Source organism: Podarcis liolepis (genome assembly GCF_965112155.1).
Source record: "Podarcis liolepis genome assembly, chromosome: 7".
Classification (NCBI taxonomy): Eukaryota; Metazoa; Chordata; class Lepidosauria; order Squamata; family Lacertidae; genus Podarcis; species Podarcis liolepis.
The window spans coordinates 2,613,485-2,640,736 of record NC_139561.1 but is presented as its reverse complement, the minus strand read 5'-3'; the positions used below and the strand labels follow the sequence as shown (position 1 = coordinate 2,640,736).

The 27,252-nt window shown below is 45.1% G+C and overlaps 1 protein-coding gene across 3 annotated transcripts; it reads right to left on the bottom strand.

Moving 5' to 3' along the window:
* Positions 1-363: 363 nt before the first annotated feature.
* On the bottom strand, positions 364-27,252 carry LMAN2L (lectin, mannose binding 2 like). 3 transcript variants are annotated; one of them, XM_083514375.1, is made up of 9 exons: positions 27,033-27,252; positions 25,706-25,824; positions 17,264-17,381; positions 14,769-14,851; positions 10,745-10,777; positions 8,333-8,494; positions 8,109-8,223; positions 6,686-6,805; positions 364-5,804 (listed from the first exon to the last, which is right to left on the bottom strand). In XM_083514375.1, exons 1-9 carry the CDS (start codon positions 27,193-27,195, stop codon positions 5,662-5,664), a joined length of 1,056 nt encoding a protein of 351 aa, XP_083370501.1. In that variant the 5' UTR covers positions 27,196-27,252; the 3' UTR covers positions 364-5,661. The 3 variants fall into 3 exon arrangements, with proteins under 3 accessions (XP_083370501.1, XP_083370502.1, XP_083370503.1); XM_083514376.1 differs by lacking the exon at positions 10,745-10,777 and having other exon boundaries at positions 27,033-27,219; XM_083514377.1 differs by lacking the exons at positions 10,745-10,777; positions 14,769-14,851; positions 25,706-25,824; positions 27,033-27,252 and having other exon boundaries at positions 17,264-17,378.

Genomic DNA, 27,252 nt, shown 5'->3' with positions numbered 1-27,252 from the left:
CAAAGGGATCAGCACTTCAGCTACAGAATAGCCTCACATCTGGCATCTTCTTTGCTCTTTTTGGCACCAGATGAAGATCCTTTTATCCACCCAAGCCTTGTAAACAACTTACACTTGGAAATAAAACAGATCTGTCCTCTTTTAACATTAGAGTTCTGCTTGTTTGATCATCCAAGCTGCTAACTAGTTTTATTTTTCCTCCACTGGAAAGTGAAATTTATATGTTACAAGTTGCTGCATTTTTAATTACTGGGCTTTTTGTATTTTAACATCTCATTCTTCATTCTGTGAGCTGTTTAGAGATCCCAACTGTGATAGAGTAAAAGAGAACTAAATTAAGCCACCAATGCATACAGCGGCAAAGAGACTTCGGCATCTGTGTTTATTGTCAAGACACAAAAACAAATACAGAGAAAAAGGCAGACGACCATACAATCTTTTTACCAGATCAGGCAAAAAAAAGGGGGGGGGGGCTTTGAAAGAAGCAATGCTTCCTGGCTACAATATTGCTTCATCACTATTTCAAACAGCCTTCACCAAGCAGGTGTTCAGTAGATCCTTGAGCCTAGATCTACTATCAGCGCCAGCCATGCTGTTTGGAGCTGATGAGGGTTGTCAGCCAAAATATCCAAAGGACACACCATGTTGGCAAAGGCTGATGTAGGAAACTTATCTTCAGAAAGAGGAAGGGTCCTCCTGCAGCCATTAACTCAGCAGCTGCCCCACAGCCAGATGCTGACCCTGCTGAAGCACAGCATCTGGGCGCCAGCGAAAGTGAAGCCCCCACATTAAAAAAACTGCAGTGGGTGTTTCCTTTAGCAAGGAAGGTACTGGCGTCCCTCGTGTCATGCTTTGCTTGATGCTCTAGAACCGACATGAAAAGCCCACCATCCAGGACCAAAGTACAGAAAGGCGCTTGGCATTGTTGGAGCAGCTTCTGGAGGCTCACACACTCCCCCAATTCTGCCTCATACCAAGGCTGAGCATTAGTCTGTCTAGGCTGGGGGCGGGGGGGGGGGAGTAGATCTCTGGCCAGTTTGGCAAGTGTTTGCTTCTCAATCCTTTAGCAATAGCAACAAATGCAAAAGGCTGCTTCACTACAAATTAGGCCACTGAATTCAAGAACACTTGGCGTTTGTGGGTCACAAGACCCAGAAGCTCACTTTTGTTACTAAATTCAAATTACTGCACTGTGCAGTGAGCATACAACTGCACCCAGCTCTTAAAGCCACCAGTCTTCCACTGAGTGCAGGTGGTGAATCTTGGGGAGTCCAAATAAAACAAAATAGATCCTGGAAGCTTGAAGTCTGCCCACCCAATGAAGTGTTTCTCCAAAGCCTTAAAGCAGCATTTTGTTTTAAAAAACTAGAGGTGCCAGGAATTGATCCAAGGCTTCCTGCATGCAGAGCATGGGGTCTCCCTAGGGCTGCCACACATCCAGGTCTTCCTGGACATTACCAGGATTTCAAAGGTGGAATTAATGTCTGGGGGGAATTTCCTAAAGGTGGTGCTTTGTCCTGCTGGATCTTAGGTAAGTCAATTGAAAAATCTCGGGGGTTTTGTGTTTTTGTAAAAAAAAAAAAAAAGGTCAACTTTTGGGGTGTCCTGGTTTTTACTTTTTGAAATATGGCAACCCTAGTTCTACCATCGTTTGTGGAGGTTGCAACACTGATATAGAAGTAAACTGCACAACCCACTTGAGCCTTTGTGGCAGGTCTCACCCCTTAGGGATCCACTGTCACTAATCCAGAACTCTTATTGAAACAATGGGAAAAGCATGCCATCTTCTTCATCCTTCCACTGCTCACTATCACAACTGCCTCTTGAGGCAACCAGGGAGACTCCCCCTTGATTACTCCTCCGGTTGCACAAAGATCTGTTGAGTCTTGGGCCTGAAGCTGCACCTCACCTTGGTGAGCTGCTGTCAGGTGCAGCCTGGTAATCCAAAACATGGCTTAGCACAAGGGTGTGCGCATGCAGGTTCTGCAAACCATTGTGCGCCTGCCTGGTCACATTGCTGATGGGCTTTGCCCAGCTAAGCACACCTGGACAAACCATAAGCTGCAAACCAAAGGGTAAACCGTGGTTACAGCTTGTGACCACCACCAAGTGCCTCCCTAAACAATAAGAAATACATTCACTTGTTTATATTAAGGACCCTATAAAATTACAGCCTGTTTCTGAAAAGCAGCTTGTGACAGATAGCAGCAAGATTTAAAACACATCCCCAATGAGAAGAACACAAGCTCCCTGTGAGTTCCTCAGGCCGGTTCCCAAATATCCACTAGTTGCTTTTGAGCAACTTTACCAATCATTTATGAGCTAGGGAATATTTGTACTTCATATCCCAGCTCTGAAGGCTGTTAAAACAGTGAAAGTTTTTTTTTATTAAAAAAAAACTTATTACGAGATCATGCTGCTTAGCACAGCAACTCTCAAAATCATCCTTGTAACAAGACTCCCCCCCCCCCAAATGTGGTTTCTTCTTCTTTCCACAAAGAATCCATTTTTATAATGAAGTCAAGCTCACCACTCTGCGTACGCCACACTTCTGCCCTCAAAGGCTCCCTCATGAGAAGTGTTCCCTGCAGGTAGGGCAAGTGGGATCGGGTCAAAAGAGCAATCTAGCCCAGGATCCCTGCAGACAACATGGACCAGAGACATTTGGGGGCAAGGTGCCTCCACCCCCACAATTATTCAGGGCAGCGCACATGGGTTTTTTTCTTTAAGGCTCTCCTAGAGGTCCCCCACTTCTCTCCTGTTTCCCCTTTAACTAGGACAAGTTTATGAACATAATATTTATTGCAGTTAATACAAAAGGTCAGTTGCATCAGAGATAGAGACAAGCCCATGTTTATCGCTAAATAGAAAAGGCTCCTGAAAAGCAATATAATTTGTTAACTAAATTGGGATGAGGTAACATGCAAACCAATAAGACACTTAGGCTCTCGCAAAATCCTGAGCTTTTCTTTTTAAGCATTGGCCTTTTCTGAGTTTTTGGCTTATTTGACTCCATCTTGGGGATCTTCTAAGCAGCTGGCTCATAACTTTTCACATTCCATTTTAAACTTATGTGTTAAAAAAAAAAAAACCAGGTGTAGTGAATTATGATCTGGACAAACGTCAAAGTATTTTTAAGTTCCTTTCAAACTAGGGTTGAGCCAAAAGAGCAGAGGCAGGATTTGTGCTTGTTTTCAGCAGCATTGAAAAGCAAGTCCTGCCACCTCATGGTCCACCTGTGTGCAGGGAAAGTAGCCTGTGTCCCACACGGCCAGATCCGGAAGTCCAGCCCTCCCTCTCAACTGGACTTCTTTGCTCTCACCCTTCAGATTTGGCCATCACCAGGTCCATTACATGATCCTTGATTGCCTGGCATTACTTGAAAAAAGAGATCACAGAGCCAGCTTTTTAAAAATGGCAACTAAGGAAGAGAATTAACATGCTAAAGGCAAGATGACCATGAACAGGTTTGGGGAAACGTTTTCCTTTCTGCCCTTCCTTGCCCTCTCAAAGCTGAAATGAAGAATATTTAGCACAACCCTAGTTCCAATACACCAAAGTCACTGAATGTCATTATAAAACTTTAGAAGTTGGAAGGGGTGCAAAGATGAAAATATGCACAGTGTGACAGTGACCAGGCTCTCCCCACTTCACAGAGGGAAAGCACAGCTCATTTCTATGAAGAATCATGCTCAACATTTGTGCAAGCAAATGCATCCTCCCTTCCACCAATGCACACCCCAAGGGGGGTCAGAGGTCAGGTCAGGCAGCCAAATTCACTGTAAATAATAAAGCCTTCAAGCATCAGTTTTCAGGTGAAAAACGGTCCTGATGCCAACAGGCCTTTCCTCCTGCCATGGTGAACCGTGGCAAAGGTTAAAATGATGACACCAATCTGACCATTAAAAGGGGGGGGGGCATCAGTAGGGAGGAAAGAGGGGACCTCTGAGTTGTATGGAGCGTGTTCAGTGCTGGAGAGCGATGGAGGTCAGGTTCCCCAGAGAACTGGGAAGAGTCACCTTATATATATATATATAAAGGAGGTAATAGCAGCAATAAATGTCAGCAGCATTTTGTCTAAAACAGTAATTCGCCAATAAGAAAATAAATCCCCACCCACCATCCTGTCTACCTTTCAGTTTTCACATCAGCTTCTCGGTGCTCTGGCATAGTGCACTGCCTTCCACATTACTCGGCAGATCAGCTGTGTGCTCAGGAAAATAACAGCAGGCAAAGATGACTTTCAGGGAAGTGAGGCCACTAGGAGAGGCGGATTTAGGGAAACGCCTGCCCTGGGCGCCGAGCTGAGAGGGCTCCACAGCGGGTGCTTCAGCAATGAGGAACAACAGAAGACGAGAGGTTGAGGCACCCAATTTTGGCATTGCACAGAGTGCCTCTGAAACGTTAGCCTAAAGTCTGCCACTGCTCCCAGTACAGATCTCCGGAACCACCAGCCACCAGGCTTCTGGTGGGACCTAGGAAGAAGAGGCATCCTGTCCTTTCCATCACACGGCTGGCTAGCAAGGCTCAGAGGATGACTGGCAAGGGAGGCCCCTCAGCTGAGTTCCCATCAATGGAGCAGCTAGTATTAAAAACAAAGGGATTTCCCCCCACCCAACCTCCATTAGCAGAGCAACCAGGGGAGGCTCCCCGCTTCGGAAAGAGGAAAGAACACAGAGGGGCTGCCTTTTAGTTGCTGTAGGAGTCAACTGCTTTGTAGCACCTGAATAAAAACGTACAGCAGTTTGTCCAGTTAGGCAAGCCAGAAGGTCTCAATTTGGAGTGGGAGGGACAGGATTATAAGGCAGGCTGCCATTTATTTTAGAAGGGAGGGCATTCACATTTGTTTATTCTGCAGGGTGGTGTCTTTGCAAACTAGAGGAAAAGAGTAAAGGTGTATTTGTGGGACATAAGGTAAGGATACCTTGGTTTCTTATAGATACAAGCTTCCCAGCTTCCCTTGCCAAGCTAGCTGATTGGGGCTGATGGGAGCTGTAGTCCAAAACTGGAGGGCGCTAGGTTGCCAAAGACTGATCTACATGCTAGTTAAGGCATCCCAGTAAAACAATGTTAGCTAACCTGTGGCCCTCCATATACTGCTGGACTACAACTCCCATCATCCCCAACCACTGGCGAGTCTGGCTGGGGCTGACAAGAGTTGGAATACAACATCTGCAAAACTCAGCTTAGCTACCCTCTGCAGTAGAACATCCAGACCAAACAGCCCTGATCAACATACCGGCATTTCGACACCCACCCAACTACTCTGGTTTCCAACCAGTCTCCACAGGGAACAGCAGAGGTTACCAAATCCAGATCTCATTGGCTAAACGTCTCTCCCATCTACATAGAGCGATGTGATGAATGTTCACTTCACATTGCATGATCAAGGATATGTCTATAAAGTCTCGTAGAAATGCCAGTGTTGAAAACTCACAGTTCAAAGCAGTCAAAGTAGAGCAGAGTGATATGGTTGCCTCCATCATTGGGGGCCCACCACCAATCCAAAGGCTGCCATTAGAAGTATAAGATCCAGATGAACAGGAGTCCTCACAGCATGGCTTCTGGAAACTAACTGCCTGCATAGGCAACCACCCATGCCAACAAACCAATGGCCCTCCAGAAGGCAAAGGAGGAAGAATGCAGCAGGACGCCTCCAGATCAGTAAAAGTGTTTCCGGCTCTGTTCCTGCCATTTGTTGTAGACTATAATTCCAATGACGATGGCAAACACGATGGCAACCAACGAGAAGAAGACGATCAAGAAGAGAGCAAGGCCACTCATTGGTTCCATTGGAGTCTCTACTGCAAAGGATGGAAACACAGATCAGGCTCAGCTACCAAGAAATAGCCATGAACAACCTTGTGCCTCTTTGGCTGAATTCCTTGGCCAAACTTAGCTTCACGTCAAGAAAGGTTAGCAGAGTGAGTAGGCATGGAGGACAGATTTAGTTTGTGGTTGACCAGAATACCTAGATGGGATCTAAATCTCAGATGTATTGTGCCTTTGAGTAACAGATTCTGGGAAGAGCAGCAGCAGGGGCTCATCTAGAGATCAAGGGCCCATCTAAGCCCAGTGCTTTCTACACCAGGGAAGGGGGTGCCTAACTGGTGGCCCTCTGGATGTTTCTCAACTACAACTCCCATCACCCCTGACCATTGGCCATGCTGGCTGGGGCTCATGGGAGTTGGAATCCAACCACATCTGGAGGGCCACAGCTCCCCACTTCTGGCTTTCACTTACTTGCACAGCAGTGGCTCTCCAGGGTTTAAGGCAAAATCTTTCCTGGGGATGCTGGGAATTGAAGCTGGGACTTTTTTCATGCAAGTCATGTGCTATGCCAGAGAATTGTGGCTCTTCCCCACAAACACCAGCCAAGTTGCTTCATCTTCCTGGTCCCAAGGAGTGTTGAATTACAAGTCAGGGAAGTGGCATCCATGCTGCAGACGCACATGTGAATTAAGCCTTCAGGGACTTAACATCTGACCTTTGAAACTGACCTCTTTCTGTCAGTGTTGCAGACAAGACCCATTTCTGCACAGGTAAGAATTAACTGTGTGATATCAGTATCTTAAGATCAAAAGAGCAGGACTCCTCTGCAAGCAACCAAAAGTCTGCATCCCTACAGCATCTCTTCCTGAAACTCCAGCCCTAAAGCCCCATCACTCCACCCACCCACACTTACTTCCAGGCAGTTTCATGTTCTCCACCACAGGTAAGAAGACTTCTTTGTCCCGCTTGTCCTCCTCCAGTGTCCGTTGAACAGTCAGTTGGTACAGCTTCAGGGAAATGATGTCATGGTTATCTGGGGCAAAAGAGGAACAGGGAGAAGGAAGAGTGTGAGCACAATAGGCAGGCAGGCAGGCACTCCCCTCACACCTGCTGAAATTCCCCCTTGCGTGGGAGGGAGCACAACCTCTACTGGTTGGCCAGGTAGCCTTCCCACTTGGCTCTCACACACATCTCAGGAATGGCTTGAGACCATTGTTCAATAACTCTGTTTTGTCAATTCTGTCTGGAGAAGAGTAGACAGATAGCTCTTCCCAAACTCCTCACAAATAGGAATGACTTTGCCCATCACTGACTGGAGGGAACTTTGTGGAACTAGGCTGCCTAAACAGACCCAACACCAGCGGCTGTGTGGCAGTCCTTTAAGCTGGACTTCATTAACATGCTCACAGAATGGCAAGAGCACACAGCTGCACAGCAGACCCCTTCGGTCAACTTAGATCCACTCTCTCCTTCCCACTGTACAATGGCAGTTGGCCCTGGGTGATGCAACCATCCTGGAGTTCTCCCCATGTTCCATGCGCAGCCAGCCATTCCTTTAGATTAAAGAGGAACAACCAGCTCTGACTTATGGACAGGATTTGCATCTTCAGAGGAGAAGATGTGCAGCCCTTAGGCCACTGGGGTGCAATGGTCAGACAGAGGTCACCGCTAAGCAATTAATAACTTATAGAAACTTTGGTGAGACATGAGTAAAAAAAGGGTGAATGAGCCCAGTTGGGAGCATGTAAGAGGCCATGTCTAAGTGAGAGGAACCCACACAAGGCACATGAGTGATGCCCATTTGAAAATGAGACCCATGAAAATACAGCAGGTATGTTTGCAAGTGCAAGGACTGTGAGCTCAGTTCTAATTCTGAAACTCAAGATGTTCCTAGGTGTAATTTTCTCTTAATTCTAAGTGCACATCTTTAGTCCCTGGCTACAGCTGATGCATCTGTGAGTTGTAATGTAGATCCCACAAGCCTGAAGTCTGCCCTCGCCTGGTCCAGAAAGACCAGGCATAGGCAAACTCGGCCCTCCAGATGTTTTGGGACTACAACTCCCATCATCCCTAGCTAACGGGACCAGTGATGAGGGATAATGGGAATTGTAGTCCCAAAACATCTGGTGGGCTAAGTTTGCCTGTGCCTGAGAAAGACTAAAGATATTTTAGGCATCTACAAACAGAACTACAGGAAAACATGAGAGCCAGCAGCCATTTATGGGTTCACTTTTTCCTGAACTTCTTCATTTCTGCTTCTAGGAGATCTGGCTTTAGACTCTTGAAAAACACAGCAGCAGGAGGAGGATGCTTTCAGCCGGCCTTAAAAGCAGTACCCGACAGGTCCCCGGTGACAGAAGAGACCCCAAAGTAGTAGCCGCGTGGCAAGTGTACTCCTGGGATGTCAATGCAGTCTCTCCATTCATGCTTGCCATCGATATCAAGCAAGACCTGAAAAGAGAGAAGACTCAATCCAACCTACTCCTTTCTGAGGCCACACCGGAGGAATGCCGGTGGGAATGTGGAATGCAGCAGACGAAGTGCACAGAGAAGGACTCACCGTAAGCCTCCTCTTCACATAGCGGATCACCAGAAATGTGTCGTGGTTCAAGTTGCGCACCATTGCTGTGCATCCACCAAGTTCAGTGGGTCTGCCATCTCTGTCGTGGTCATAGGCGAGGGACCCATTGCTCACCATGGCAGAGACGTATGGGAACACCCGCTGGAAGGGAAGAGAGGAACTGCAGGTCAGCCGGCTATTTGCACACTGCTCTGTCAAAGGTCTGGTCACATCCAGTGGACAATGAGGGGAAACAGGCATGCAGGGAGCCAAGCAGGACAGAGACAGAACCCAGCATGAGCATTAGCAGGGCTGGGACTTACTCTGGACAAGCAAGCACAGATCAGCACAAGCTACTCCTACGTCTGAGCAAAAGTTAAGGTCTAAAAAAGGGTTAGACAACAGCACTCACTCCCAAAGGAGGCAGTGATGGAGAAGAAAGCTATCAATGTCTACCAGCCATGATGCCCAAGTTCCGCCTCCATGTTCAGAGCCAGTAATGTTTCTGAATGCCCGTTGCTGGAAGTCACAGGAGACTGTGCTCTTGTGCTCAGTTACTTGCAGGTTACCCACAGGCACAGCAGAAATAGGAGAGGCACGCCCCAAATTCTGGAAGGGTGTGTTTTGATGCTCTCAAAACACATTGAGTCTCACCTAGCAAATAGGTACAAAACTAACTAATGTACAAAGATATAAAATGCCCACCACCAGCTTAAGCAACTGTAGCTCAGCCTGAGCCAACAGGCTGCTCCACTTGACTAAACAATAGGCTGGAGACTTCCTGGTTACTGCAAGATGGCTACAGACAGAGAGTGCAGTTCTCCATGAATGGTTCGATTGTCGTGAGAGAACACAGGCCCTTTGCCAACCTCACGGGAGAACTTAACCGTGGGGCTTGTGCCCCATGAAATTCTTCTAAGAGATGCATCTTGCCCTTTTAGACTATACATTTCTAACCAGGCAACATCAGTGTATTAATTCTGATATCTGCATCAAGTGTTGTTAAGTACACCATCTTTCAGCACAACCTAGAAACATATAGACTATGGAACTGGGCACAGAATTCCATTTCTCAAAACTTCAGGTTTTTTAAAATAATAATAATCCTCAAGTTTCTAAGCCATATGATTTATTAAAAATATGCTTGAAAGCCTGCAAGAGCCCCACCCCACCCCCAGCCAGCATCAAGTCAGTCAAAAGCACAGATTCTGTTTCGCTGTTATGACTAATGGATAATCCACTGATAGACCTGCCCTCCTTTATGGATTTGCCTCAACTCCCTTTAAAGCCATCTAAAGCAGCGACCATCGCCACACTTTGAATACTGAGAGTTTCATAATTTTTAACAAAACACTTGTCTGTCCTGAAGCCACCATGCAAGGTCTTCTGCTAAAGGGAAGAGGTGAGAAGGAAGAAGTTTATAAACTCATGCATGGCATGAAGAAGGCAAACAGAAAAGTTTGCTCTCTCTCAAAACGCTAGAACACATGGACCTCAATGAAGCTGAATGCTGGAAGACTGGATGGATAAAGTAAAGTCCTCCTTCACACAGAGCATCCTCGCTCCCACAAGAGGCAGTGATGGCCACCAAACTTGAAAGTTTTAAAAGAGGACTGGACAGATGCATGGAGGAGGGGGCTCCTGGTGCCTTCAAGGCCAGAGGCAGTCTGCTTCTGGAAGGCCCGGGGGGGGGGGAGAAAGCTCTTGCACTCGGGTCCTGCTTGTGGGTTTCCTCAAGGCATCTGGTTGGCCACCGTGAGAACCGGATGCTGGACTAGATGGGCCACTGATCTGATCCAACAGGCTCTTATGTTCTCAAGCGGGCAAAAGACCTCTCCCTCTTCCCAGGCACTTTAGGTGACCATCATGAAGCCCTGTCTGCATCTTAGCACAGAAGGACCCTACTACGTATCTGCAAGGCAACTGTGTGCTGCCTAACAGTGGAAGTAGCTCTCGGATGGTCACAGTGTGTCACTTTTCATTTTTACTAGTCCAAGTTCATCTTGGACAATCGCCCCCATCTACAGATTATGAACTGAAGCCTGAGATTTGTGGTTAGAGCTTGTGGTTTGCCCAAGGCCAGCTGAGGAGTCCGAGATTTGAACCCAGAGGTCCCTATGGTCCAAATGCATTAAACTGATGAGACTCACAAGAGAAGGCAGGGCAAAATATCCCAGTAACTACACATAATGCAAAGCCAGATCTGCAGGGAAAGGATGGTGAAGAATGGAAAGATAGAGGGTGGTCCAGTAAAACAGGCTGTAATTCAATAATTGTCGCTCTGGTTCTAAGCACTGGAGTTTTCCGACCTGGGATATTGGCAGACATAAAACTCAAAAGCAGTAAGAGAGGCAAACTGGCAAAAAGAACGCTATAAGCTTGATGCAAGGCTAGGAGAGCATCTTCAAGTACCTGGTTTCCTGAGGAATACCTCTTCTTCTGGGCCTGAGAATCCAGAACAGTTATTGCAAAGCAAGGGAGAGAGGGAAGGAATGAAGCAAGAGACAGTCATCCAACAGACAGTTAAACATTGACCTGTAAAACTACACACCACCACTCAACCGTAACCAAGATCCACATTGGGGGAAGCCTTGGCAACTATTCCTATTCCTGGAATTGATGGTCAGGGATATTGTGATACAAATCTAAAGAAACTCTCTAAAAGCGCAGGTGAGGAAATTTAACCACAAATGGGCTCAATGATATGAACTGAAGTACCCAACACTACCAAGCAGGAACCCAGCCAAACCATGTGCTTGCATATATGCAATGGAAAGGGTTGTGTTTTTCAAACTGCAAATCCTGACATTAAAAAAGACAGCTTTTAAATCCTGCCCAGCATACTTTGTTTTTAAAATTATTTTTATTACCGTATTTTTCGCTCGATAACACGCACCTGACCATAACACGCACATAGTTTTAAGAGGAGGAAAACAAGAAAAAAAATTCTGAATGAAACAGTGGGTGTATCATTTTTGTGCTTCATGCTGTGGCCACAGACATGTGATTTGATGGTGAGTTTGGGGTAGCCCAATGCAAAGATCCTGAGGAGCCATGTGGATCCATGCTTTGTAACCACGTTTTTGTACCATTGCAGCCCCAGGCAACAGTGGGTGCGTGATTTTTTGGTGCAGGCTGTAGCCATGGACATGCTATGTGATCTGATGGTGAATTTGGGGTGACCCAATGCAAAGACCTGAGGATCCATGTGGATCCGTGCTTTGTAACCATGTTTTTGCACCATTGCAGCCCTGTTTTTGCATCAGATCATTGCTATGTGATCTGATGGTGAATTTGGGGTTACCCAATGCAAAGATCCTGAGGATCCATGTGGATCCGTGCTTTGTAACCACGTTTTAAGTGGGGAGGGAAGGAAAAACATAGAAGGGACAAGGAGCACCGAGAGGGGTGTGCGGAGAAGCAGCTGGCTAAGAATGCAGGAGAGGGGTTTTACCGGAGGGAGGAAAGGAAGGCAAAAGTTCCCCCCACGCACCCACCCAAGCCAGCCAGCTCTCTCTCTCTCCCCCACCTGCATGTTCCCCCCACGCACCCACCCAAGCCAGCCAGCTCTCTCTCTCTCCCCCACCTGCATGTTGCAGCACTGGAGCACGCGAGGAATTGGAAGGAAGGACGCTCTGCTTTCCCCTCTGCTTGCCTGGAGGGGAGGGGTTTTCTCTGCTCTTTGTTCCGTTTGAACAAACACAGTAACAAACAGAAGCAGGAGGGCAGTAAGACCCTGAGGCAGAATGCAGGAAAGCAGCAGCTTCCTCTTTTCAAGGCTTCCCTTCTCCGGACGATTGATATTTGCCTGATTTTTGCCTTCACTCGCGCCTGTCAGCTCCAGGGACCACACATTCGCTCAATAACACGCACAGACATTTCCCCTTACTTTTTAGGAGAAAAAATCTGTGTGTTATAGAGGGGAAAATACGGTAAATATCTTCTTGGGTTACAAAAGTACATATTATTTGTTTTCAGATCTTGACGTCCTTTCTACAGATCAGTTATATTCAATGTGAGACTTTAATGTTGCACACAGTATCAAGACACTTCTTGACCCACAGAGCTTGCCAGACAACGCGAAGGAGAAATCAACTGAATCAGATGGCCAAGGACACCTGTGGCCCTAGAGATCCACCTACAGTGATGGCTCCCTGTTGGACCAGCCTTTCATCCAGAGGGGCGTCTTCACCTCCATCCACTGTTGGTCTCAGCTGGCAACAGGCAATGCTGCTACTCCTGAATCTGGTGCAACTGGATCACTCTCCTCATTCCTAACTACAGGGAGGAACCAAAGTGACTCACCCTTCAAGGAGGCTGCCTGCTCCCTGCCTGAGGTATGCCTAGACCAGTAGCTCATGCAGAGGCAGAACAGGTGAGGCTATTCTGAGGCAGGCAAGTGACTTTACAATAAAACTCTCTTGCGCGTACAAGTAAAATGAGCCTTCTTTTTCAATGGGGGGGGGAGGAGGTGCTTCACTTTCCCCACCCAAGTGTATGTTCACCCTGGCCAAGACCACGGGGAGCGGGAAGAGAAACTGAACTTCCTTTCATGGGAGGGCCCAGCAGGGTTAGTACCAGAGGTTCAAGAATGGCTTTCACTGCCATTTAAGGTAAATTCAGAGCTCCTCTGAAGGGAGACATTTCAAAAGGGAATACAAAGAGCCCCCTCAGGTAGGCAAACAAAAGCAAAGCTCAAATAGTATTAGCAAACCTGAGCAAATATCAGCTTATTTGGGGAAAAAACAACAACTGCTCAGTATTTCCACAGCAAGGCCAACCAGATTTTTTTTAAAAGGTCTGAAATTGCAGAGCCTCATTGTGCAGCAAGTCTGCTTGCCATTTGAAGAGGAGAGATCCAAAGTAAACATGGGAAGGGGTAGTTTTGTTGTCGCAGAGCTGCTCTGCTCCACAATAAGGTGAGCCGCTACAGGGCATGCCATGGTCCATGGTACAAACCATTTGATTCTGGAAGCCATGTTCAGAGGTCTTGATTTAAAGTGACCTGTGGTCGACAGGGAATGGGAGAGACAGAGGGGAGGGAGAGAAAGAGATGGAGACCTGCTCCAAGGCCTTGGAATGGGGTCATTAGTTCAACTGTATTACTGAACTTGGCCACCTTTGTTCTGAACAACCTTCCCCAACCTGGTGCCCTCCTGATGCCTTGGATTACAACTCACATCAGCCCTAGAAGACACCAGGCTGGAAATGGCAATTTCAGAACACTGGGCAGAATATTCAACATAGCACATCATAGCTGTACAGAACATCTGGCAATTCCAACCAGTTTAACTTTCAGAATAGAATCGGATGGCAAAATTTTCCTAGATTGTACAGCTTTAGGTTGCAGGAAGGGATTAAAACATTTGATTCCAATGAAGAAAAACTCCCTGCACATACAAAAATAGAATTGAAAACGTAGAATCAAAAGCAAGCAGCATTGGCTTGGAATAACTAGTCAGATGGGCTTGGGATTTACAGGTTAGGCATTATTGTATCTCAACCAAGACAGGGCAGTAATAGGATGAGAGTTGGGGATTAAACTCAGAAAAGATTTCACATTGACAGAGAAGCTGCAATATGGCAGCAAACCTGATAGCAGGATCTCCTTTAGGGCACCAGACAGAAGCTCCTCAATTCTGACTTGGTAAAAAGAAAAAGAGGCAGGTATAATAGTCACTGATTCAAGACAAGGTTCCTTCATAGTTCCTTCCTCAGATATATGATGCATGCACACTTCCATGTACAAAAACATTTGCATCAATCTCAGTAAAGAAGGCAGAAGCCAATAAAGATCTTGCAAGTTAAGGAACGTATTTTAAATAGCTGGCTAGCCCATCTTTTTTTAAATGAGGAATTACCACAATTCTAGCCCTGGCTTTGTCAGCCTGGTACCCAGGAGGTATCTGGGACTGCATCTACCACCAGCCACAACGTGGTCATATGCTCATCATCTGAGGCCCTTTGTGTGCTTCCTTCATGAGAGGTCCAGAAGGAGGTAACGCGAGAACGGGCTTTTTCTATGGTAGGGGCCCATTTGTGAAATGCTCTCCCCAAGGAGAATCACCTGGCGCTTTCATTATACATCTTAAGGCACAGGGTGAAAACATTCCTCTTCAACCAGGTCTTTGGCCTTTAACTATCTATGGCCAGAAGTGAGCCAGATGTTTTTAAATGTATTTCTTTCTCCTCTTGGTTTTAATGGGGGTTTAGTTGGTTGTAAGTCACTTTAAGTTGCCCTGGGCAAGATAGAGCAACTAATGTATTTAATAATAAATAATACTTTGCTGGGGATCATGGGGAACAGGCTTAGCACTTAAAAAAAACAAAAAACCTTCATCCCATTGTTATGGACACCCGGGACACTGAACAACAAGGATTGCCCCCCCCCCGCCGTTTTCCCACTGCTTTAACCGCTGTTCCAAAGCCACCTTACCTCCTGCTGCTTTTCCTCATTTGGATAGGTGTCTACAAACACTCCCAGCCCTAGAAAGTTATCCTTGCTCCCGAAGACAGGCCCTAGAACAGATGTCAGCGTGTTCACCATCAGCTTCCACCAGCTGCTGCTTTCTAGCATTTTACGCCACCACTTGGTGGAGCAAGCAGAAGTTTGAGCTAAGCAGGCTTATTCCCCACAACCAAACTACAGAAGACCTGGCTTCCCGTTTACACAACTTTTGGAAAGATTTATTAATGGATGCCCATTACAACACATTTCAACTTTATAGCTTATTTTGAACAATGCAAATCTACAGCAGAGAAGTGCAAGGTTCTTGTGCCTGTATTCAATAGTCATCCAAATCAGCACATTTTGAAGTCAGTGATGACTAACCCTGAAATGGACCCTGGAGCAATCCAACATGATTCTTGGTGGGTTTACCAGACTTTAGTCAAGTTTTGAGCAAGAGATACAAATTTAACTCCAAGGGGAAGTGCTTTCAGAGTGTAAAAGCACCCACATTCAAATGTTGCATCTCTTGCTTATGAATACAAGTACATATGAATACAAGTACATTAATCAAGTGGAGGGGGGCAGTAACCTAGTCATTCATGGAAGTTGTTCTTGTAGAATAACCATCTCCAGCTTGATGCCCTCCAGGTGTTTTGGGCTACAGGCAGACCAAAGGATTTGGAAGGCACCAGGTTGGAGATGGCTATTGTGCAGCAACTCACACTTTAGGACTCTGGCTCACTGCCCAGAGAAAAGTATGGTTCTTGAGAATGCAGCTCTGCCTCTCCCATTTAAAGCTACAGCTCAGTCAAACTGGTTTTAGTTGGAAAAAATGCCACCGAGTTATCCCCCAAGTTAGGGGTCAGGAATAGGATCCAGCAGGCAGGCCAAACCCTCCTCTCTCCTTTACCTGCCACCTGCCCACAGGCCAAGTTGACAGATAGACAGGGTCACTCCTCTGACATCACAACAATGTCAGGTGACCTATTTTTGCCTTTGTAGTTTGAAACCTAACCATGTGGTCAAAGGCATAGCCCTGTACTTTGCAAAGCCAACAACCAGCTGACCACTGTGTGCACAGTGCTTTGCAAGCCCTAACAATCAGATGAAAGCAAAGTTAGGGGTTTTGCAGGTGCTACTGTTCAGGTGCCTGCAAACTCACTTTTGACTCAACCGTGCCTTTACCTGCCCTACACTCGACTTCATAGAAGCCATCAGATGCAAGGGCGGTTGGGCATGGCTTAGTCAAAGCAGCCACAAAGGCCTAATGTGGAGACTGGGAGGGCCTAAGAAGAGGTTCTCCACTGCTGTCCTAAGTGCCAACTTCTTGGCTTCTTCAGGGCTCTTCTACATTAACCTGCTTGAGAGAGACACAGTGTGAATGCATCCAGTTACTGGGGGCAGGAGAAGTGATCGGCATCCATTTAGGGCAGGGGTCTGCAACCCGCGGCTCCGGAGCCGCATGTGGCTCTTTTACACCTTTGCCGCGGCTCCGGGGCGGATACTAGCGAGGGGAGGAGGCACATTGTGCACCCCGACACTCCCCACTGTGGCGGGCGCTGTACTGGCTGTAACGTCGTATGGGGGCAGTGCGCGCGTTAATACCGACATCACCTTCCCGCCCGCTGTCAGATTGCGGCTCCGGAGATATATTTGTTTTAAATGTCGCAATGGTTTTGCGGCTCCCAGTTGTTTTTTTCCTTCGGAAACGGGTCCAAGTGGCTCTTTTTGTCTTAAAGGTTGCAGACCCCTGATTTAGGGCCAAAACAAATTTATCATGTGGCATTAGGCAAAGCACAGGATCTCAGGGGTTGTCCTTCCTCACACTCAAGAGCCACTAGCCTAGAACCAGATGAGCAGACATTGGTGTGGGAACCATTAATTATCTCCCAGTGCACTTTCTGTTGCATCCCCTGACATCACAATGAAAAAATCTGGAGAGATTCTTTGGGGTTCCCACTACATACTGAAGAGGCAACCTGCTTCCCGGTTATGTTCACAACTTAAACTACTACTAGCTTGCCAACTTTAGCAGTGCAAAACAATTGCGGCAAGAAAACAGTAAGAAGGAAATTATAATTATTATTATTATTATTACTCATGATGGGGGGGGGGGAGAGAATGCAGGAGCTGGGGTTTTAACTCAGCAGCTTTAAGTGTATTGCCTTACAGCCACTATAAAAGAAGAAAACCTAAACTGGAAAATTGTACTCCATTCAATAAAGTTCTGTTTGAGGTAGCTTTTAGCTCACTTCCCATCCATTACACAAGACAAGTCGTCTCCCGGTGCATTGCAAATGCAAGAGAAGATGTCAATATACACACACAAACCCCAATCCACAGCAAGCTGATCTGTGCTATCAGAATCTAGAGACGGGCGCAAAGCAGCCAGGTGGCTCACTGCTGTGGATCTGCATGCATTCGGTCCCTTGAGCAGTGGCTTGTGGTTTGGCAATGAGCTCGAGAGAAAAATCTTTTACCTGGCTGCATACGGTCCTTTGTGTACCAGATTGCAAAGCCATCTCCATTCAGATTCTTCTTTCCTTGCCCGTGGATTTTGAAGTGTACCTGCATCTCCCAGTCTCTCAAGTAACAGGGCTGCAAAAAGTGGGAAGGGGACAGGAGAAGACAATGTGTTTGTGATATCAGGGACGACTATTCCAACATCTGCCACACAAGCACGTAAGAAAAAAAGACGACTTTTGGTCACATTTGCACTACAAATTTAACCAGATTTGTTAAATGGCTTTCCACCAGGAAGAAAAGTATTCCAAAAGCACTGTGAATTCTGTTATCAACCCTTAGTTTAAATATACTTTGAATGCATCTACTCTGCATGCAGAAGGTCCCAGGTTCAATCTCTGCCATCTCCAGGTAAGGCAGCAAGAGGACCTCATCTTAAGCCCTGGGCAGTAGGCAGTACTGAACTAGACACTCTGAGCCAGGAAGCTCCCCGTGTTCCATAGCACAAAAGGACAGGCCTCTGCCCTGAGAGGCTTACCATCTAATTTGGCATAGGACAGTGATGTGGATTTTCCAGAGCACTGTGAATTAAAATTTTAACTAGAAAATTTCACTATGCAAGCTGGGGTAATTTGCTTTGGAATTTTTTCTGATGCCCTACAGACTGATCTAATTAAGTGTGTTTGTTGACTAAATGCAAGTAAAACAAAGCTTTAAAAAAGAAACAATATTCTTTGTTAAAAATAAAAAAGCACTGGAAAATTTTGCATGGAGAAATTTACACTAGGGCTAGGCAATATTTGGTTTTCAACCTCATGACATATCAACAGCTAAACATCGTGATATACTGATGTATCACAATGTCTGAAATAAGGATGGAGCTATGAAGAGACATTGGCTGGCTTCACAGTTCTTCTCACATTGTGACTTTTGCTTTTTTTTCTTCTTTTTTTGAAAATAATATTTATTACTTTTCCAACAATTTAAACACTACAACAACAACAAAAAGAACAATACAATACAATAACACTACATAACACTAACACATTAAACTAACAAAACAAAACAAAAACAGTTTAAAACACATCAAACAATTTCAGTATCTTATCTTTCATTCACTTATTTCCACGACCTCCTCACACCTCCCTCTTTGTATTCCACTTCTGTTAATTGTTTCAGCAATTCCTTTCCATCTTCCTCTGTTTTCTATCCTATAATTATCTTAACACATTCTAACCTTATTTTTTCCTTTAATATACTATTAATCTATTTATACATAATTCCTTATAACATTTCTACTAAAGCCATGTAACTTCATTCCAACATTCTTCTAACATTCATTAATTTTACAGTATTTCAGTAAATAATCTTTAAACTTTTTCCAGTCTTCTTCCACCAATTCTTCTCCCTGGTCTCGGATTCTGCCAGTCATTTCCGCCAGTTCCATATAGTCCATCAACTTCATCTGCCATTCTTCCCGGGTGGGTAAATCTTGTGTCTTCCAATATTTTGCGATGAGTATTCTTGCTGCTGTTGTTGCAGACATAAAGAAAGTTCTATCCTTCTTTAACACCAATTGGCCGACCATGCCCAGGAGAAAGGCCTCTGGTTTCTTCAAGAAGGTATATTTAAATACCTTTTTCATTTCGTTATAAATCATCTCCCAGAATGTCTTAATCCTTGGGCATGTCCACCAAAGGTGAAAGAATGTACCTTCAGTCTCATTACATTTCCAACATTTATTGTCGGGCAAATGGTAAATTTTTCCAAGCTTAACTGGTGTCATGTACCACCTATAGATCATTTTCATTAAATTTTCTCTTAGGGCATTACATGCCGTAAATTTCACACCTGTGGTCCATAACTGTTCCCAGTCAGCCATCATTATGTTATGTCCAACATCTTGTGCCCATTTAATCATAGCTGATTTCACCATTTCATTCTGAGTGTTCCATTTCAACAGCAAGTTATACATTCTTGACAAATTCTTGATTTTTGGATCTAACAATTCTGTTTCCAATTTTGATTTTTCCACCTGGAAACCAACTTTTTTGTCCAATTTGTATGCCTCCATTATTTGGTAATAATGGAGCCAATCTCGCACTTTGTTTTTCAATTTTTCAAAGCTCTGCAATTTTATTCTGTCTCCATCTTGTTCCAGAATTTCCCAATATTTCGGCCATTTGGCCTCCATATTGAGTTTTTTCTGTGCCTTGGCTTCCATTGGTGGCAACCATCTTGGGGTTTTCTTTTCTAACAAATCCTTATATCTTATCCAAACATTAAACAATGCTTTTCTAACAATATGGTTTTTAAATGCTTTATGTGCTTTTACCTTATCGTACCACAGATATGCATGCCAGCCAAATGCATTGTTGAAACCTTCTAAATCCAACACTTCAGTGTTTTCAAGAAGCAGCCATTCTCTCAGCCAGCAAAAAGCGGCTGATTCATAATAAAGTTTAAGGTCTGGCAGGGCAAATCCACCTCTTTCTTTGGCATCAGTTAATATCTTAAATTTTATTCGAGGCTTCTTGCCCTGCCAAACAAATCTAGAAATATCTTTCTGCCACTTCTTGAAACAATCCATCTTATCCAGAATTTGCAAAGTTTGAAACAAAAACAACATCCTTGGCAACACATTCATTTTTATCACAGCAATTTGGCCTAGCAATGATAACTTCAAATATGTCCATACTTCTAAATCCTTTTTCACTTCAATCCAACATTTTTCATAATTATCCTTAAATAAATTCACATTTTTGGCAGTCATGTTAACCCCTAAATATTTCACTTTCTTAACCAATGTTAGTCCTGTCTCCTCCTGAAACTTCTCTTTCTCATTCTCAGTTAGGTTTTTCTCTAAAACCTTAGTTTTCATCTTATTTAGCTTAAAACCTGCTACCTGTCCAAATTCTTGAATCAGTTCCAATACCCTTTTAGTACTAGATTCTGGCTCCTGTAAAGTCAATACTAAGTCATCAGCAAATACTTTCAATTTGTACTGTTTAGCTCCCACTTGTATACCTTTAACCTCTTGGTCCTTTCTAATCATATTTAACAAAACCTCAAGGACCGATATAAAGAGCAATGGAGAAATTGGGCAACCTTGTCATGTCGCTTTCTCAATCTTAAACTCTTCTGTCACTACATCGTTCACAATTAATTTTGCCTTTTGTTCTGAATAAATTGCACCTATACCATTTTCAAAACCTTGACCTACCCCGTCCCCTGCAGATTCTTCTTCATAAAACTCCAAGAAATGTTGTCAAAGGCTTTCTCTGCGTCCACAAATATCAAGACTGCCTTAGTATTGATATTCACTTGTAGTTTTTCTAGAATATTAATTATATTCCTCATGTTATCAGACAAATGTCTGCCCGGGAGAAAGCCCGCTTGGTCTTTACACATTGTGACTTTTGCATAGTCCCAGAAACTCCAGCAGGTGCAGAATGCTGCAGCGAGGCTCCTCACGGGGTCTCTGCCATGGGAGCATATTCACCCAGTGCTTTTCCAGCTGCACTGGCTCCCGGTGGAGTACAGGGTCAGGTTGAAGGTGCTGGTTTGGACCTTTAAAGCCCTATGCAGCCTAGGACCCTCGTACCTACGGGACCGCCTCTCCTGGTATGCCCCACGGAGAGCCTCAAGGTCCATAAATAGCAACACCCTAGAGGTCCCAGGCCCTAAGGAAGTCAGATTAGCCTCAACCAGAGCCAGGGACTTTTCAGTGATGGCTCCGGCCTGGTGGAACGCTCTGTCTCATGAGACCAGGGCCCTGCAGGATCTGATTTCTTTCCGCAGGGCCTGTAAGACAGAGTTGTTCCGCCTGGCCTTTGGCTTGGAGCCAATTTGATTCCCTCCCTCTCTTTTTTCTTTTCCTTCTCCTCCTGCGATAAGGCTACATTTTAATATTTTAATGTTCCATTATTTTAATGTTGTATTTTATTTTTGTGTTTAAGTTGTAATCATTCAACTTGTTTTTATTATTGCTTGTAAGCCGCTCTGAGCCCGGCCTTGGCTGGGGAGGGCGGGGTATAAATTAAAAATTATTATTATTATTATTATAGCGTGCACACACCAAGATTTACAATATATTGCTGGGTCAAAATTTATGAAACCGATTTTATTATAATTAACATTAATTAAATTTATCTATCACCCTATACCCACATCTCTCAGAATGGTTCACAGGATAAAATCAGAATATAAAATCACAAAACACTTTAAACAAGAACTCAAACCGCCTCCCCCCCCCAAAAAAAAATCATGATATGGACTTCAAATCAGTTTTGGCCAATGTATGTATATATCATCCAGCCCTAATTTCCACCCCACCCCACTGCCCAGGGCTAAAAGAAGGAAGGGAGAAGTGGTGACATTTCTGGAAGCAGGAAAATGGCACGGCATCCCACAGTTGTTCCAAGAGACCTTGGAAGGGGAAAGGGCACATCCTTAGTCCCCTTGCACACATCCAGCCCAGGGCCCCATGCTGTTTGTGGTGAGCCATGACACCTCAAAGGAGTGTTAAGGCTATAACCCAACATACACAGGCAGCTCAAGAGGAAGTTTTAGCAGGACTTATTTCTGAGTAAACGTGAATGAGGTTGGCTTGGGAATCTGTAGCACAGATGTTTCTGTTACTCCAACAATGAAGAACAATGCAGCTGAAAAGTGTGTACTGTGCAGGTGGGGTGAAGAATTCAGTATTCAGAATGGCGTCCCCTTTGTTGTGTGCTACCCTCTTTAGTTTAAGAAGGGAAACAGAAGTGCACCTCAGCCCTGATGCTGTTCTCTCCTAAATATTTCTCTGTTGTATTTCTGCAAAGAAACAAACATCAAAAAATTGAGGGAGAAAGAAAGTTTCCATCAACTTGTAGAAACTGCCAATTTTGTGAAGTTGCAAGAACAGATAAGGCATTCATTGTTTAGGCTACTCATTTGGAGAAAATAAGAATCCAGTAAGAAGGGAGGGAAAGGCTTTTGTAAACCAGAAGGAACAAGGTCCTTTTATTTATTTCTCAAGCTACCGATGCGCAAGAGCCCAACAAAGCAGCTGCTAAGTGCAGGCTGGCAACTTTGGCTCCAATTTGGACAGTAGTATTCCCTTCGCCACGCCCAGCTCCACCTTGTCAGCCCTGATTGGAAGCCATCAAGCAGCGCCCTGACCTGGTCCGATTTCGCACAGCTCTGAAGTCTGTTGAAGCACTTGAATGCGCACAAGTGGAATTATAAAGGAGTTCAACTGTCTCCATTACGTCTACTGAAAGGAAAGGTAGAACTTAGAAGCAGGCTGCAGAAACACACATTAGCAGAAACAAGCATCAACCTTTACAAAACGCAAACAGCAAAGAAGAGTGCTTTCGGGATTCCTCTTGCCAATAATCTATACATTCCCTTGCCAACTGAGTGCCAAGAAAATTAATCCCAGCTGGTGTTATTAAGATATGGGGAACTGCACACAGGCATAACAACAGAGCAAAATGGCATCAGTTTAAGGAAAAGGGGGACCGTTCCCAAGACAATAAAGTTTCCCAAGTGGAAAGACTTCAGCATCTGACTAGCCCAGTGCCTTGATAGTCAACTCCACAAACAGCTGACAACCTACTACTGTCAAGTTATGAACCTTACTGCCACTAAAATACAGTATTAAGGCAGCCAGCTGGTAAAATGCCTGAAAATTTCTACACTGAATCTGGCCAGTGCCAATGTTTTGCTGAGCCTCTGGGACAGCAGAAAGAAAAAGGGAGTTGGCCAAACATAACACACAAATGATGGAACCCAGTCTGCTTTTGGATCGTATGAATAAACACTGAGCTTCTATCAGTTTCTGGTGTCTGCAAAGTCCAGGTCATTTAATACCTTAATGGGTCAATATTCACTATCACATTTACTGAAGTAAGAACAAAAGAAGGGTCTTGCTGGATCAGAACCAATGCCCCTCCAAACCTGCATTATTTCCAGAAGCACTCCGATAGATTTCCCCAGGAAGCTGAAAAGCAGAGGCTCTAGATATTAGGAAATCATTCATATTATGATACAACCTACACCCTGCCCAAATCTCCTCCTCAGCATAACTCTTACAGGTAGCCATGCAGTGGAGAGGGAGCACACCTCCAGGAATTTTCAGTACAGGAGCAATAACATCTGCTGGACCCCCTTTGCCTTGGCAAGTGAATGAAGTAATAACAAGGCTTTCAAGTTCTGAAATTGTTTGTGAAGATTAGCATAAAGGAAGTTGGAGAAAAAAGAAAATAATCAAATAGAGGGTGGATGCTGCTTGACTTTTCTTTGCTGATGTTCCTATTTCATTCTAGCACTTTTTGTTTGCAACATTTTTACAAAATGGTTTGAATTCCTATGGTTTGTTTCCTCCAGAGATGCCATGTTCAGTCAGCATGCTAAGCTAAACTACGGCTTAGCTCATGCTTGATCTTTATCTTAAATTATATTCTTTGGGCAGAAACAAGCAATTAATAGAGATTCAGAAACACATCTTTGTCTTAAGCAGTGTTAGAAACTGGGATAGAAAAGCTAGGAGCCAAAACAGAATGTCTAGGTGCCATTTGGGGTTGGCAACACTTTTTATTTATCATTTTGATAAGCATGAACTAATACACAATTCACATAAGTGACATATTGTGTGAACAAACACCGGCTCCCTTGGCCTGAAAGTGAGATGAGCGCCACAACCCCATAGTCGCCTTTGACTAGACTTAACCGTCCCTGGGTCCGATACGTTTTACCTTTTAACATAAACTGTTAATACGTATTTAATTTGGTATTTACAATAAAAAATACTTCGCATTTCAAAACACTCTACTCTTTATTGTTAAACTCCTTAACATATTGTCTGTCTGTAACATATACTTTAAGGCTTCAAAGCACATAAATTTCCATAATCCTTGAGTGTCAGCCAGGCACAAAAACGGCAAGCATGTAGCAAAAAGGTTGCATTTAAAAAATATTCAAGGTGTTGCACAGCAATTAAAAACTATACAATAACCTAACTGTGTGCAAAGCATTAAAAAAAACCCAAGCAAAACAAGCCTAAGCAGAAGGAGCTACCTAAAAGCACTGGAAATTACACTAACATTTTAAGCAGCAAAGAAATATGTTTTAGCAAGATGAGGGGACAGCCAAAATAATCTCAGAGATATTTCACAGAGTTGGTGCCACTGCTGAAGGTCTTCACTGAGCCTTCCCTAGAATCGCCTGTTCCCTGAGAGCATTTCTTTCTGCCAGCAACTTGCAGCTCCCCCCCCCCCCCCGCTTTGTATTCTTCCATTTCAGTGACTAATATTGCACTGGCAAAACCAGTATAGTAAACAAGGAGACAAAGGTCACAACTCTATGTTTTAAGACTGTGGGGAGAATAGCCTGGCTTGTGACCAGGTGAAGGTGCCTGAGCACCACAATGGTACCTGTCCTCTCCACTACCTAGAGATGCAGGGCTGGGAATCATTGAATCTTGACTGTTTCACACACTAATACCACATCCTGTAGAATTCTATCGGTTACATTTTATCTGCACAATCAGAATGAATTTCAGGAACCAATGCTTTTTCTGTGCGGCCTGAATAGGAGCCGGGAACAATGTTACAGTATAGTTAATTGTTGTTGCAGTTTGTCTCCCCTTCCCCCACCTCACTGCCCTGCTCACAGTTGTGAAGAATATTCTAATGTTATGAATGGACTGTGTCACCATTAAGAAAAGAGGTTGGAATATGTGGACTGTCCCTGGATAAGGTGACTTTTCTTCTCAAAGTCATTTCTTCTAAAAGCCTTAGCTCAAGGTTGTCATCTGAACTAGCCAGATGTTTAACTGAGAATCAATCACAGTCCGTCCATCATTTGAAAAGTAAGACTTTAGAGCTGCCTTACCCAAAAATGGCAACTAGGCATTCCGTTCTGGTGACTGCAACCCTGGTTTCAGGAGCTATTTGGCAACGTTCCTAACGCTGCTCTTGTGTTGTCATGGGCATCTGATGCTAGCTTTTTTGGTTTTAAAATACCAGTTTACTGAAGCAGCCATGGAGACTGGCACATCAGTCAGCAAGCCCAGCACCAGAAAAGCATTATGATCGCTGAAGGTGGTTTTACTGCTTGGAAGCTCACTTTTAAAGTCATCTCTGATCTTGAAAATAAACAAGAGCCACACAGTAACTTCTTCAATATACAGCTCTGGTACAAAGAGAACTTTGTAACCAACGCAACTTGGCTTTGAAATATAGTTCGTTTCACATCTAATTTTTCCTGCACTCCATAATATTTTTCGGCACATCAGACACTCTAAATATTAATCCTCACAGGATTTCATTATCATACTATGAATTGCCTCACCTTTCACTGCTTTATTTTCAGATAGGATAACATCAACAGAAGATCTTACAAGGCAATTATTTCTGGTGTAATGAAGCCCTAGAGCCACCGGCAGACAATTAGAGGAAAATAAGCCTTACCACCCTGTTCCAGAGAGCGCCCTGCTTGCTCTGAATATCTGGAGTGAGACGAACAAACTGGGTCATCACCATCGCATTGCCCATAAGTTCCCACAGAGAGGAGCTGGCTGATCCTACACCTGAAAAAGTGAGGAGCAGAGCATTTAAGCCATAATCCTAAAAACAGCTATTTCATCACAGCTTAGTACAACCAAGAAACAAAAGCAACAATGAATCTGCAACTGAAAGGATACAGAGACAGCACCCAACTTGTTTTCTCAGTGACTGGGGACAGCACATCATTATGTTTTCCCATACAGGTGAATGGTTGACAGTCACTTCTACTGGGAGAAGTGCATTAATTCACTTGAGGGCAATTAACCCAGCAAGAGTAAGAATGTTGCTTGCCCCGATCTGGTGGCCCAGGCCTTGCTGGTGGAGATGCTATAGAACGTGCCATGAGGCTCTGTGCACAGAAATACACTACAACCACCACCAATGTGCCCCAATCATACCAGCATAAAAGCCCACCCAGTCACAGGGAGAGGCACTCTGCTGGTCAGTTTATTTTTTGTATTATTTATTAAATCTGTATACCACCCTTCATCTGTAGATCTCAGGGCAGTTCAGAGCACAAAAATACACGCCAAAAACACAAAATACATAACAAAAGCAAGAAGAAGAGTTCACTGCATACAGGCAGAACTTCAATCACACCCAACATTTCTGAAGGGTTTTGCACAAGGAAGAAGGCTTCACTTGTTGTATTCAGAGCTTAAATATAGCTGCAACAGCCTCCTTTCCATCTAGTCTCATAGGCACACAAACATTGGGACGCACAGTCTACTCCACAAGGGCACTCGCCCCCCCCCCCCTTCTGTCCCTTGGATAGTTGCACAGAGCAGAAGCGGAGCAGCTTTGCATTCCCACTAGGTGCCTTTCAGAGGAAAGGTTTCCACCTGTTGGGTTTCTTATGTACATGAGGCTGCTCAGGGCAAAGGGGCAGCCCAAACAGGCAGCCCCACCTTTTCCTTCCATGAGCCCCCCCCCCTTGGGCCTAGGGACAATCTCTCCCTCCCCAAAATCACCTCCTCCCCCAAGCAGCACCACGGAACATCTGCACAGCTGGCCAACACCCAACAGGTGAAGCACTTCCTGCCCAGAAATGCACCATTCAGCCTTCAGTGCCTACATGGCTTTGGAGCAGCTGCCTTGCAGGCAGACATCCAACGGGGGAAGCGCCCCCCTGTGATCCGGGGGGGGGAGCCCAGCGAGGGAGCCTTGCAGAAGCTGCACCGGGAGGATTCCTGCCTGCCTGCCTGCCTGCCGTGAGGAGGGCGCAGCTCACCCTGGTAAGGCTTGGTGAGGGAGTGCTCCCGCTTCAGGTGCTCCTCCATCTGCTCGGCCCGGGACCCCGGAAGCAGCAGCAGCAGCAGCAGGAGGAGCAGCCCTGCGGGGCCCCGGCCGCCTCTCCGCGGTCGCCCCGCCGCCGCCGCCGCTGCCGCCGCCATCTTCGCCCGTCCTCCGGCCCCGGCGGGCTCTTTAAGCACAGCCCCGCCCCCGGCTCC

Coding starts and splice junctions, on each gene's coding strand:
- LMAN2L (XM_083514375.1), bottom strand. CDS start 27,195: ATGGCGGCGGCAGCGGCGGCGGCGGCGGGGCGACCGCGGAGAGGCGGC. Junction 25,825..27,032: donor CCTCACCAAGCCTTACCAGG/GTGAGCTGCGCC, acceptor TCACTTTTTCAG/GTGTAGGATCAGCCAGCTCC. Junction 8,224..8,332: donor ATGTGAAGAGGAGGCTTACG/GTGAGTCCTTCT, acceptor CTCTCTTTTCAG/GTCTTGCTTGATATCGATGG.